This window comes from Silene latifolia, chromosome 7 (assembly GCF_048544455.1).
Source record: "Silene latifolia isolate original U9 population chromosome 7, ASM4854445v1, whole genome shotgun sequence".
Classification (NCBI taxonomy): Eukaryota; Viridiplantae; Streptophyta; class Magnoliopsida; order Caryophyllales; family Caryophyllaceae; genus Silene; species Silene latifolia.
In genome coordinates, this window is record NC_133532.1 from 41445451 (window position 1) to 41458543 (window position 13093).

General features: G+C 39.0%; 1 protein-coding gene across 1 annotated transcript; it reads left to right on the top strand.

The window, feature by feature from the left end:
• Nucleotides 1–2188: 2188 nt before the first annotated feature.
• On the top strand, nt 2189–12587 carry LOC141591029 (agamous-like MADS-box protein AP1). Its single transcript, XM_074411498.1, has 7 exons — nt 2189–2427; nt 2540–2604; nt 2754–2856; nt 3153–3194; nt 3661–3702; nt 3835–3971; nt 12447–12587. The coding sequence occupies exons 1-7, from the start codon at nt 2350–2352 to the stop codon at nt 12460–12462; spliced, it is 483 nt and encodes a 160-aa protein (XP_074267599.1). The 5' UTR covers nt 2189–2349; the 3' UTR covers nt 12463–12587.
• Nucleotides 12588–13093: the final 506 nt, after the last annotated feature.

Consider the following 13093-nt stretch of genomic DNA (forward strand, 5'->3'; position numbering starts at 1 on the left):
AAATGGGTAACAATGTCTTAACTCTAACCCGCTAATTTCGTAATAGGTTAGCGTTGTGTTTTCGGATCGAGACAACGATTGTCTCCTACGTAGAGCCTATTATGAACAAATGAACAATAGGTTTCAATTTGAATTCTCTTCACCTAGATTGTAAATTTGTAATGTCCAGTTAACAAATAATGCAAATTTATATTTCAGGTTAAATTGGTTCCCTTAGGGAAATTGGTCTGTCCATGAATATGCTATGAATAGTGGAAATAAATAAACTAAATTGAAAATTCTTTAGTGGGCGCTTGATAAAAACAAATTAGCCAATATTTGAGATTCTTTAGGGGTTGGTTTATAAGTTGTTTTTAAAAAAGAACACGTTCTTTCTCGTTTTATCTGTCACTACGATTTTTCTACACGTTAATAAGCTAAATGTGGGAATATAAAAATATATTTTTATTAATTATGGTAAATAAAATGAGTTTATTGTTGAATATCTCAGCAGATTATTTTGTTATTATTTACACATGTAGGTTATTAATGTATGTTCTTAAAACGCACGTTTTAAGTCTTGGGTTCGAGCCCTAAGAATGGGACCGTGTTAAAGCTCATTAGGGAGACTTTTACCACCCTAATAGTCCTACCTGACTCAAATCCGGACTAAACCGGTTTGTATACACCACAGAAAAAAAAACCTAACAACCTAAACTAATGATTTAACATATTATCTTCACAATACACAATTTTTTTAGGCAAATTCTCGTTTCAGACGGGTATTTTCCATCTAAAATTAAGACGGAGAAAATATCGCCATTTTACAATAAAAAGTGACTATTTAATGACAAAATGTTGCAGCTAAAGTTACATCTAAAATTGTTCACATTTTATTAGAAAATTGTTCTGGTAACTTTTTATAAAAAAAGTTCACACTTTATTCGTCTTAGTTTCAAACGGAAAAAGACTAGTCTTAAGAGAGACTTTTTTTTTTTTTTTTTTTTTTTTTTTTTTTTTTAATGATGAGGGAACCCGCAGCAGCTACCTTCGGTGCGCACTGGGTAAACCCTCGGGTGTACGTGATAGCCTGCAAACCACGTATATAGGTAAGCCACCCGAGGGTGATAGACTCGAAGTTTATTAGACATGGATTCAGCCAAGAATGATCCACAAGAATTTTGCTCTTGGGGGAGGTTTGAACCCGAGTCTCCCGAGAATTTCACCAAAGTTTTAACTACTAGACTCCACCCATGCAGGCAGTAGTCCTCTTAATACGAACAATTAGGTAAACCACGTATATCAGGTAAGCCACCCGAGGGTGACAGACTCGAAGTCTATTAAGCATGGACTCAGCCAAGAATGCTCCACAAGATTTTTGTTCTTTGGAGGTTTGAATTTGGGTCTGCTGGGAATTTCACCCAAATTTTAACCACTGGACTTAATCCTTGCGAGCAGTAGTCCTCTTAATACGAACTATTTTGCTAACTATCTTTCAACTTCGTACTAGTGTAAAACCGTTTTATAGGAGATGAATTGTTCGCAATATATGCTCCAATTATTATGACAAAGTTGACTGGATAACAAAGAGAAAAATTTTCACTGGGTATTTAATAAGCCAGTGTCAGCATGAACGTGTAGTAAGATTCAGAAATTGAAACTATACATCTGCTGATGCTGCTAGTCTCACCCTATATTCAATTTATACTGAATAACTAGCTGTCTATTAATATTTCTGTATCTTAATTTTATCACAAAGTAAATGAGGTTTTAATTATTTTTAGTATTCCGTACTATTTATCATATAATCTATATATTCATAAATGAGGAGTAAGAATTAATAAGAAAAAAATACGAATAATAATTAATTTCAATAGGTTTTCTAAGAGATCGTCTCTCACCACATTAGTGACAAAGAACCAATAAATAAAAGAAAAAGATAACCTTTAAATAAAAATAATACTCCGTAATAATTAACTCTTATGAGAAAGGTCTTTCACTAACATGATTAAGATTTAAAATCGAGTATTTATTTGCCTAAAAGAAATTATTTTGTGGGAGGCCGCGTCACAATTTAGGACAGTACATTTGAACGATTTTTTTTTTTTTTTTTTTTTACCGTGAATAAGATTTAAAATCGAGTTCGATGAATAAGAAAATAATTATGGGTAGTAAAACACTCCAGCACACTACTACACATGAGTAATAATACTCTTTTTGTCTCATCATTTATTTACCTATTATATTTATTTTGAGCGGTATTTTAATCAAAGATAAATAAATTATTAAGAGGCAAGGGTACTTGTTACTTCTCACAATATAATGGAGTATACTCTAACTAATTAATTAATGTTTTGATGATTTTGAAGCATGGAGAAGGTTTTAAAAAGGTATGAGAGATATTGTTATGAAGAAAGACAACTAACTTCAAATGATCCAGATTCACAGGTATCTAATACTTGTATTATTTATTGTAGCTTTCATACGTTTAATTATACTAATTTATAATTTATAATTATTACTAAATGGATTATCCAATTAATCATCATGTACCATCTAGGTGAATTGGACTTTTGACGTTGCCCAACTGAAGGCCAAGCTTGAACTGCTTCACAGAAATCATAGGTGAACATATTCATCCTGTAAATTTTCGACAAAGTGGTAAAACTTCATACATTCGACTTTAGAATTGAGGGGGTGGGATTTTTACGTTGTATATACAACGTAGTGACAAAGTGTAGTGTAATAATTTTTCATGTATAATTGATCATCAGGCAATACCTTGGAGAAGATTTGGACTCACTAAATAATATGAAAGGCATAGAGAGTTTAGAGCAACAACTTGACACTGCCCTCAAACACATACGATCAAGGAAGGTAAAGTTTACATATATTTCGAAAAATTAGTGGTCAAATTTGACAAAAGTTAAATCATTGAAGTCAAATAATGACATATAGAATAATTTTCAAAGTTATAGTTAGGTAGTACTCCTTATAAAATTAAAAATCTAGACATTTTTTTTCGGGGTATACGATTCTGTTACTCCTTCGAGTCGGGTAAGATGAGTAAGGCAGTAAACCTCTCACTTATGAGTTTTAACAGTGCTATATTCTCAAGGCTTGAACTCGAGACCCAGCAACATTTAATTTGATATGTTTACATCATTTTACAGAATCAGTTGATGCATGAGTCCGTCTCTCAGATTCAAAAGAAGGTAAGCATTCAATTTTCACGTCATACCACTCGTAATTTTGCTAAAGAAAGTACTAAGGAAAGAGTACTTTATATATTAGTTTTCCGTATTAGTTACACTTTTTAAAAAAAAAAATTGAACCGAGAACAAATTTTAAAAATTTTCAGTTCGGTTTAAGTACTAAATATTATTTTAACCAAGTGTTGTGAGTGCAGTGGAGCGCGGGTCACCCTCAAAGCATGTAATAGCATGAATTGCGAGGTCCCGGGTTCGACTCCCTGCATGAGCAGTATGCAGTTATTACATGGGGACCTTTAGGGTCTCTTAAAAGAGAGTGCCAGCTTACCGGGCTGTCGCCTATCTCTCGGGCTTTGGTCTCTCAAAGGTGTATCACTCTAGGCTGCTAATGAGATGTTCCTCGTTAACAAAAAAAAAAAAAAAAACCAAAAAATTATCGTTACAGTAATTGGTACTCTTATTTTTACAGAAGAGGGAAATGCAGGAGCGAAATAACACATTGGCTAGGAAGGTACAGGAACTAATTTAACACATTAGTTTTGCCAGAAAATAAATACGATATGGTCCATATGGAGAGTCGAAATTGAAGTTACGTAAATTTGACTGGTTTTTAAGCTAATTTGTTTTGGAAATATTAATGAAGATTAAGGAAAGAGGAAAGATTAGTGCGGAATCACAAGGAATGGAATGGCAGCAACAGCAAAACCAACATCAACAAGGTCTTCCTGAAGCATCAAATTATGAAGCATTCCAACCTGCACTTCCTTCTTTGTATATGAGGTATTATTATATTCTTTTTCCTCATATATCCTTTTAACTCAATAGGCCTTCCTTAAGACGGATATGGACATATCCGTTTTAAAAATGAACCGGGTCAAATAACACCCTATTTGTATAGATATGATAACATGTTAACCTCAATGCATTCTGTTATTGTCTTATGTTATGTGTAATATTTGACCCGTATTAAACTTAAGAAGGATATATTCCTCTCAACTCCAATATAAATTTGTGTAAGTGAAAATATGATTAACCATTTTGACACAAGTTTTTTATGAAAAAATTATATGAAAACAGTTAGATATTAAGTGGTAAATAAGAATAAAGTATGGAAAACACACACAAAATTTTAGTGGAAGAACTCTCCCCCATATCCTTATTACTCTATATATAAATCAATAAGGCCACTAACAAAGAACTCTTTGTAATCCTACAATTTTATTTTGGAAATATTAACAGGAATAATCCATACTATAAGCGGTATTTCCATATTAATCCCAACTTCATTTTAATCCATAATAAACCAAACTTTTACTCAACTTATATGAGACTAAACTTAGCCTCTTTTTAACCTATGATTTCCGGTTAAATAACAAATGGGGCCCATTACTCTTAATTTAACATACAACCTTCATTTTTCTTTCTCGTGTTCCTCTTTCTTCTTGCTTCTTCCGCTCTTTATCCTTCTTCCTTTTCCTTCTTTCTCCCTTCCTCTCTCTGCTTAATCAAATTACCTTGTCATGATTTCACAAAACCAAAATCACAGTCGTTCATATCACACCCTTACTTCCCCTTCTCTCCTGACTAGCAGCCACGACACCACCATACTCCTTAAAACCTTATTTCTGACAACTCACTCCTCAACAATGGCGCCTCCCTTTCTCCTTATTTCTGAGTCTATTACGTGAGTCTACAACTTCCTCTTCCTTTCTCTTGTTCTTCTTCCTTCTTCATTCTTATGCTCTCCATTCTTTTCTTTCTTCCTTTTACTTTCTCCCTTCCTATTTTGCTTAATCCAATTATCTCCTTATGATTTCACAAAAACCAAACTACCACCATTCATATCACACTCTCACTTCCCTTTCTCCCTTGACTTGCTCCTTATGGCAAATTACGCACCATTCAAACAATTCCCCCAAATTAATTTTGATTGTTATTGAATATCATCATCACAGATTCACAGCCCCAATAATAATTAATTAGTAGTACATAATCCATGTGTGTAGGTGGACAGTAATACCTACAAATTTCACCCAAACCAATCACCTTCCTTGCCATGGTCAAAATTTGCTCTTTTTTTCCTTTTTTAGAAAACAACGGAAAAGAAGTAAGAGATCAGAATTCTGGTGGTATTGGCGTTGATGACTGAAGTTGGTGGTGGTAACGGTGGTTGAGGCTGCGATAAGGGTGGTGGATTGACGTCGATGGTGGTGCCGTGGTGGTGATAATTGTTAGGTTTATGATTGATGGGTTTTAATTTTAAACTGATGGTGAAGGAGGTAATGGTAATGAGTTGTTAATAAAAGATAAAATAAATAATGACCTGATTAACAGGTAGTGAGTTACCCGAGTCTAGTACGAGAAAAAAGTATTAATAGAGCGGTTTATTGTGGGTTAAAATGAAGTTGGGATTAGTTTGAGAACACCGCCGATAGTATGGATTATTCCTGTTAATTTTTCCTTTTATTTTTTGGGCGAAAAACCCAAAAGGGCTTAATTGATTAAATCAAGATAAGAAAGGATAATAATGTTAGGTGGAAGCAAACTACCCCAAGCCCTTCTCCCATATAGCCAAGGAGAGGCATAAGATGGAGCATGAGCCACCTTGTTAAGATCCCTACAAACAAATGAAAACTTAACAGAAATCAAAGAATTACAGATTGTAAAAATATCATCGTAAATTAAATAAATGTTGCTTTTTCCGCCTTTACGCCCGCACAACTCTCCTCAATGACACTCAAGCAATACCTTCGACAATAGTTCTTGTGCATCCAGCAAGAATATCTTCCTTAATCCCCACAAGAACATCCTCCGGACGCACTTCGCCCATCACTCCCCACAGCACCACCCCTCTTCGTTCCTGCATACAACACCCATGCACATACCTACACCCTCGATAACGCCAGAAACAACGTTTATCTTCATCACTCCTTCTCTCAGCTACACGATCGCGTTCTCCCTCCCCTATCTCTAATATAAGCACCGTCTTCCCTACTACTTCCCCCCACCTCCAACCAGCCTTCCTCCAACCTTCTCTTTTCTTATTTCACTACCCTTCGCGTCCCTCGTCTCACCCAAGAGCGACCTTAACTGTCTAATGACCGCCTCCGCATCCCTACGCTTCTCCTCGAAAACGATCTTATTTCTCCTCTTCCAAATAGGCCAGCAACCCGGCATAAAGAGCACGCAATCCGTCTCACCCAACCCCCAAACACACTTTCCACCACTCCCTCACGCTTTCATTCCCATCATAACCTCCTACCTCCAAACCCAATCCCTCCCAAATGCCTTCCACTCACCCACAATCCCGAATAAGTCTCCATGTTATTGAAGTAAAGAGGGCAGTCAATGTCATAATATCTTCTTCGCGATATTACGCTTTGTGGCCAAGGCAATGTCACATAATTGCCAAAAGAAGGTTTTAATACGAGGGTAGCACAAGAGTGTTCCATATTTTATTCCAAAGCCACTTATCACGAGAAAATTCCGATTGCTTCGCCATTAGCTGCGTACCCGTTGTGTGGAAGCGTGAATATCCCGTGTTAGGCCTCTGCTACGCCGGTGTCCACTGTCCATAATAGTAGGATATTGTCCGCTTTGGGCTAAGTCCTCACGGATTTACTCTTGAGCTCCTTCCCAAAAGGCCTCGTACTATTATATTTTGTGAACCCTTATAAAGATGATCTTTCATCTTTATTCTACCGATGTGGGACATAGGATTCCACCCTAACAATCCTCTCCTCAAACCAAGGACCATCATCTTGACTCGGACCTTGACCCCTATGGAGAACTTCCCACACTCTATAGCCCCAACTTCTAGACCACCCGAAATATCACAAGTATTGATAACCTTCCCTTAGCCGACACACCATGCTACCACGAGCCATGTCTTGCACCACATGTCACCGCCTGGTCAAGTGAGTGCCCCCACATGCTCCTAAGTCTGCATGTCCGTGTGCCCTTCTTGGGAATTTGGCTACACATGCATATCGAACATCCTCTATATCCACAATATACTCTGGACTGGGTCCGCCACTTCAGAAGTCCCAGAACATAAACTGGCATCCAACCTGGAAAGGACCCACAAGACCTGTGGCACCCAACATGATAAGGGTCCACCTAATCAACAATTCTAGTACACAAATGGTCTTTTGTCCCACAAGACCTATGACGCCTTTCATCAATTTAGCCCTGGACCGGGCTTGCTCAAGGACTCACCCCGAGCTAGAGTTCCATGCCTTATAGTGTACAACTTCAAGTCTTGGGCCTGCTGATGCATCCTCATGTCCAGCCGAAGTCCAACCTTGGGCTTTGATACCACTTATTGTGCGGAAGCGTGAATATCTCGTGTTGGACCTCTGCTACGCCGGTGTCAATTGTCCATAATAGTACAATATTATGCGCTTTGGGCCAAGCCCTCACGGATTTACTCTTGGGCTCCTTCCCAAAAGGGCTCGTACTATTATATTTTGTGAACCCTTATAAAGATGATCTTTCATCTTTATTCTACCGATGTGGGACATGGGTTTGCACCCTAACAGTACCTGTAAGAAGCTTATAAGCTGACTTTACCATGTACTCACCATCTCGTTCAGGGTCCCAACACCACTCGTCTAAGGGCTTAGTATCGCACAACCCGATATTTTTAATTCGTTCCTGCTCAAAAGGGAGGAAACAGGCCCGCAATTTATCTTCATCCTAGCATAGCACGTCAGATTCCAAAATCTCAGGCACTCGCATATCCTTTGCACCATTAATTCTCAAGGAAAGGACACGACGTGATTGGGCACCAGGGATCCATGAATCCGTCCTAAAAAATGTGCTCTAGCCGTCCCTAATCCGCTTCCTTGCCCAATGATTTAAAACTCATTCACTTCTCAGATACTCTGCCAAGTATAACTTGGATGTGCCCCAAGCTCCATATCCAAAACGACTAACCCTCAAAATATTTTCCTTTTAAAACACAGGTCATAAGAGAGCTCTCATTGGTAAATAATCTCCTAGTTTGTTTTCCTAGGAGCGCTTTGTCAAACTTCCCATAATCCCGAAAACCCAAGCCTCCACGACATTTAGGAAGACATAGTTTATTCCAAGAAACCCATGGAATTTTCTTTCTCCCATTCTTCAACCCCCATCAAAATCTAGGCACAAGGGAACACATTTCATCACAAAAATTGCCCGGTAATTTCAACACACTCATAGTATAGTTAGGCATAGCTTGGGCGACCGCTTTAATCAACCTCTCCTTCCCCGCTTTACCCAGCAATAACCCTTTCCACCCCTACAATCTCTTACTCATCTTATCTCGAAATATCGCGGTCATCTAGGTAGCACAGACACTTCTCCTATCGGCATACTCGTGTCGGACACGACACTCGTCGGACATGAGTTAAAATGTGTCGTACACCTATAAAGCCGTGTCTAACTTTCTTATTTTATTTGGGCACATGTCATGGTATTTGGACACGTGTCCATGGTTTTTCGACACGTGTCCATGGTATTTGGACACATTTGGGACACACCTTCAAACAGAATCATGTTGAATTTAAGGTGAATGGGTTGGTTGTTTTATGGTGGAATTTGGTGGGTAAATAAGTTGAATTGGGGGTAAATGATCTTTAGACGAGTAATCAGATATCGAAAGAGATTGATTATAAGTTTGGTTTTGGTTTTGGAAATGAGAATGAGTTATAATCAATGTCAAGTTTTGCCTTCACTTATTTAAATTTAATATCAAATACCTTTTCAAAAATAAAATCGTACACATATAATTATAAAATATATATTTTATTAAATTTAAATAACGTGTCCCGTGGTCTAAATTTCATTGGATGTCGTGTCACGTGTCCATGTCTATTTCACTTCTATCTAGGCGGTCAACCTCCTCTTCGGCCTTTTCACAACGGTTCGAAGCCCCATATAACGGTCCTGGACAGCCACTTCCGGACTCCCAAAACACCCACATCCCCAGTACGCCGCCCCATATTAGTACCTTTAGTGAAAAAAACGGTGGTCTTGGCCAAGCTAACAAGTTGCCCCGACGCTGCCTCATACCTCCTAAGGATATCCTTAATAACCCATGCTTCCCCACATTATCACGAGTAAAGATGATACTATCATCCGCAAAGAGTAGATCTGACACCATAGGTGCTATCGGAGCTACCCGAATGCCATGAATACACCCCGTCTCAATAACCATTTTGATCATACACGACATAAGTTCATCACACAGGATAAATAAATAAGAGGATAGGGAATCACCCTGTCTCAGTCTACGATCAGGAGAAAAAGCTTCGGTTAAACCCATTGATTAAGACCTTATAAGACACTAATCGAACACATTCCATAACTCGCCCAATCCAGTGACAGTTAAAACCCATCTTAATCACAACCCGCTCCAGAAAAGGCCACTGGACTCTATCGTAAACTTTTGCCATGTCCATCTTAAGAGCCATATGACACCCACACACACCTCTCGAGTTTTTCATGTGATGAAATAACTCAAATGCCACTAAGATATTATCAGTAATTAATCGTCCTATTATAAATGCACGTTGGTTTTCAGAGACTATCACCAAGAAATTTCTTCAACCGGTTTTTTAGAACCTTAGAAATAATTTTATAAAGCCTAATGGGATGTAAATCCACCAAACTTTCAGGTGACTTTTTTTTTTCAGGATCAAGACTATGTGAGTTCTATTCAAATTTGTTGGGAAAGGCACGCCATTAAGAATATTAAGTGACGTACGAATGATTGAAGGACCTACTATGTGCCAGTAGCTTTAATGGAATAAGTAGTTCATATCGTATGGGCCCAGAGCCTTGAGAGAGTGCATCTGATTAAGGGCCTCCACCACTTCCTCTCCATGATATTCCTCGCCAAGGATGGTATTCATCTCCGTATTAACCCATCCTTGCACCCCTTCAAAAATGTCATCAAAACCAGTAGGTTGGTCAAACGCAAATAGCTGCCCAAAATACCTCACTACCGCATTCTTCTTGCCCATCTTGTCCTAAACTTATCTTCCATTATCATCGATCAAATGCTTAATAAAATTCTTGCGTTTCGCTACTTCGATTGTCTATGAAAGAATTTGGTATTTTTATCCCCATCTTGCAACCACAATACTCTTGGCCGTTGCTTTAAAAACGTCTCCTCTTGACGGAGAAGATGTGATATATCAGCCAACACGGTCTTTCGCTCCTATTATGCCTCCAGAGATCGAACCGCTTCATTAAGCCGGATCAACTTCCTTTTTTTTGCTGTGAGATCCCTCATATTCTTACGTTGCTCACCCCCTTCCACTCTAGCAAATCTTTAGCACACTAACCGATAGTATTGAGTAAGTCTTCATCCCCTTCAGACTAGGCGTTCATCACCGTTTCTTCACACCCCTCCTCGCTTACCCAAATCTATTCAAACCGGAACTTCTTTAGCTTGCAAGCCTTGTCCTCCATTCTCCCATCTTTCATCACCAGAAAAGGAGAAGGAAAGGAGAATGGTTTGACCATTCTCTATTTAAATGAACAAGCTTCGCGTAAGGGAATAAGTCGAACCATGGTTCAGTGGCCATAGCTCTATCAGTCATAGTTTACCGATTACCGTCCCCAGCCTGCCCGTTATCATAAGTGAATTGGTATCCCTTATACCTCAATTCCGGAAGGCCACAGTCATCCATGGCTTCACGAAAGTTATTTACCTCCCATTGATGCTTCACCCAACCTTGCATTTTCGTCGCGAAAAAAATCTCGTTGTAGTCACCTATGCACATCTATGGGCTCTGTGACGCTAGAGCTGAGAGACATAGCTGCTCCAATGATAAGTGACGATTTTGCATAGGCAACCAACCATAAAACTCAATTAACCGCCATTTATCCACTCACGAACCCATATCAAAATCCATGTAATGCATAAAAGCGGATCGAAAAGAACATTCCACCTCGCTCCGATCCTCCCAAGAAAGGCCAAGACACCCGATCTCCCCGCACTATCCACCTCCATGCTTTCATACCTATTAATCGAGTCCCTAACTTTCTTGAATTCTATACTACTAAGTTTAGTCTGTCAAAAAAAAAAAAAAAAAAAACTATACATAGGGCCTCTCTCCGTATGAGATTTCAAAGTCCGCCTACTGCATCGGGGTTGCCCAGCCTCCTGTAATTAAAGCTCAAGATTAACGCTGGGGGGTTGAGCATCCTCAACCTCCGTTGTAATACCACATGTTTCTGACCATGGGATACTCGGTCGGGTAGGGCTTACTCGGCCGAGTAGGCTGTTGGGTGTGCTGGGGTTGGATTCTGGAGTGTCAGTACTCGACCGATCGTGATGATATTCTGTCGAGTAAGGCGTACTCGGTCGAGTACATCGAGTACTCGATCGAGTACATCGAGTACTCGGTCGAGTAACCGATCTGACGGGTTATTTATTCGCGGGTTTGATGAAAATAGTTGGAGAAGTATATAAAGGCATATGACAGTTCTTAATCACCTTTTTAATCATCTTCTTAAAAGCCTAAACTACGTATAATCTCTCAAACCATTTTAATCACTCTTAAGGCTAGATTCGCTCGATTGAAGGGTTTTTACATCTTTTGTCCGCGTCGATTTCATCGGTAAGCATCGTACTCTTGCTATTATTGTCATGTTGTAGTTGATAAACCTAATCGAATTGATTGGGAGTTTAGGGTAGATTTTGATTGTATGATGTGGTTATAGGTGACGAGTTTGTAGAGGAGCCTTTCTGATTTGATTGCCGTGGTTGATTGGATTGCGAATAAAGTAGGGTTTTCCCTACTCAGTTGGCTGTGTAATTTGTTAAGTTGTTTGTGAGTAATTGTTGGCATGCTATCTCTTTGATTGAGTTTGATGAAGGTTGATTTGGATTATACTCTTGGTTGGTTGTTGTTATGAGACCATGTCGGGAGATGGTTCCAACCCCATGTTCGCTCCTTGTGACTCCCGTCACAAGGGGGATGTGCACATTAAGGAGCCGGGTTCGATCATTGCGATGAGCGGGCTTAGGTGGTACGGTTACGGTCCCTACCGGTGGTGTGGGTTACCTGTTGCGATGGATAACCTGTTAGGGCTACACATTTTAGTGTGTAGTCAGTTATTGGTGATTGTTGGAGTTGGAGTATTGGTTGATTGTGTTGTTTGTAATTGTTTCCGCTTCGCATGCTTAATTTGGTTATACAGTTGACTGATCCCATTTTATGTTTTCAAAACTGTGGTGATCCATTCGTGGATGGTGAGCAGTTGGCTTAGCAGGTGATGGATGTTAAGATAGCTCGCGGGATATGGATGGGCGGAGTCATCACTTGTTGCGTCGTTTAGCTGTAGCTGAGTTTAGTTTCATGACTTTTGGTTTTGGTTGTACCATTTTGGAGTTTTAAGACTTGTAACCTTTTTTCTTTAAGTTGTTTTAATAAAATTTGTTTCATTATGGTTTCTATGATGCATACTGCCTCGGGTAACCGAGATGGTAGCACCCTTATATGCTAAGGTGGTCCTTGGTAAGGGTGTTCATTAGTCCGGGACCGGACCGGACCGGACCAAACTCTTTGGACCGAAGACCAAATAAGGGTTAAATTGTGGTCCGAAGACCGGACCATATTAATATTGGTTCGGTCCGGTTTGGACCAGAAAAACGCGTGGACCAGACTGGACCGGACCGGACCAAATGGACCAAAGTGGACCAAATATGATCGTCATGTACATGCCTAGCATATAAAATTAGAACTTGAAAAGTTCGTAACGATCAAAATAAGCAGCATTTTATTTTTACTAGATTTAAGTACATAATTACGCATCTTATAATACGTGTAAACAAAGTTAGAAAATAAAATCAATAAAATTCCAATTTGTTTTAAAGATTCTTTTCTTCTATAAGTTCGGTCCATGGT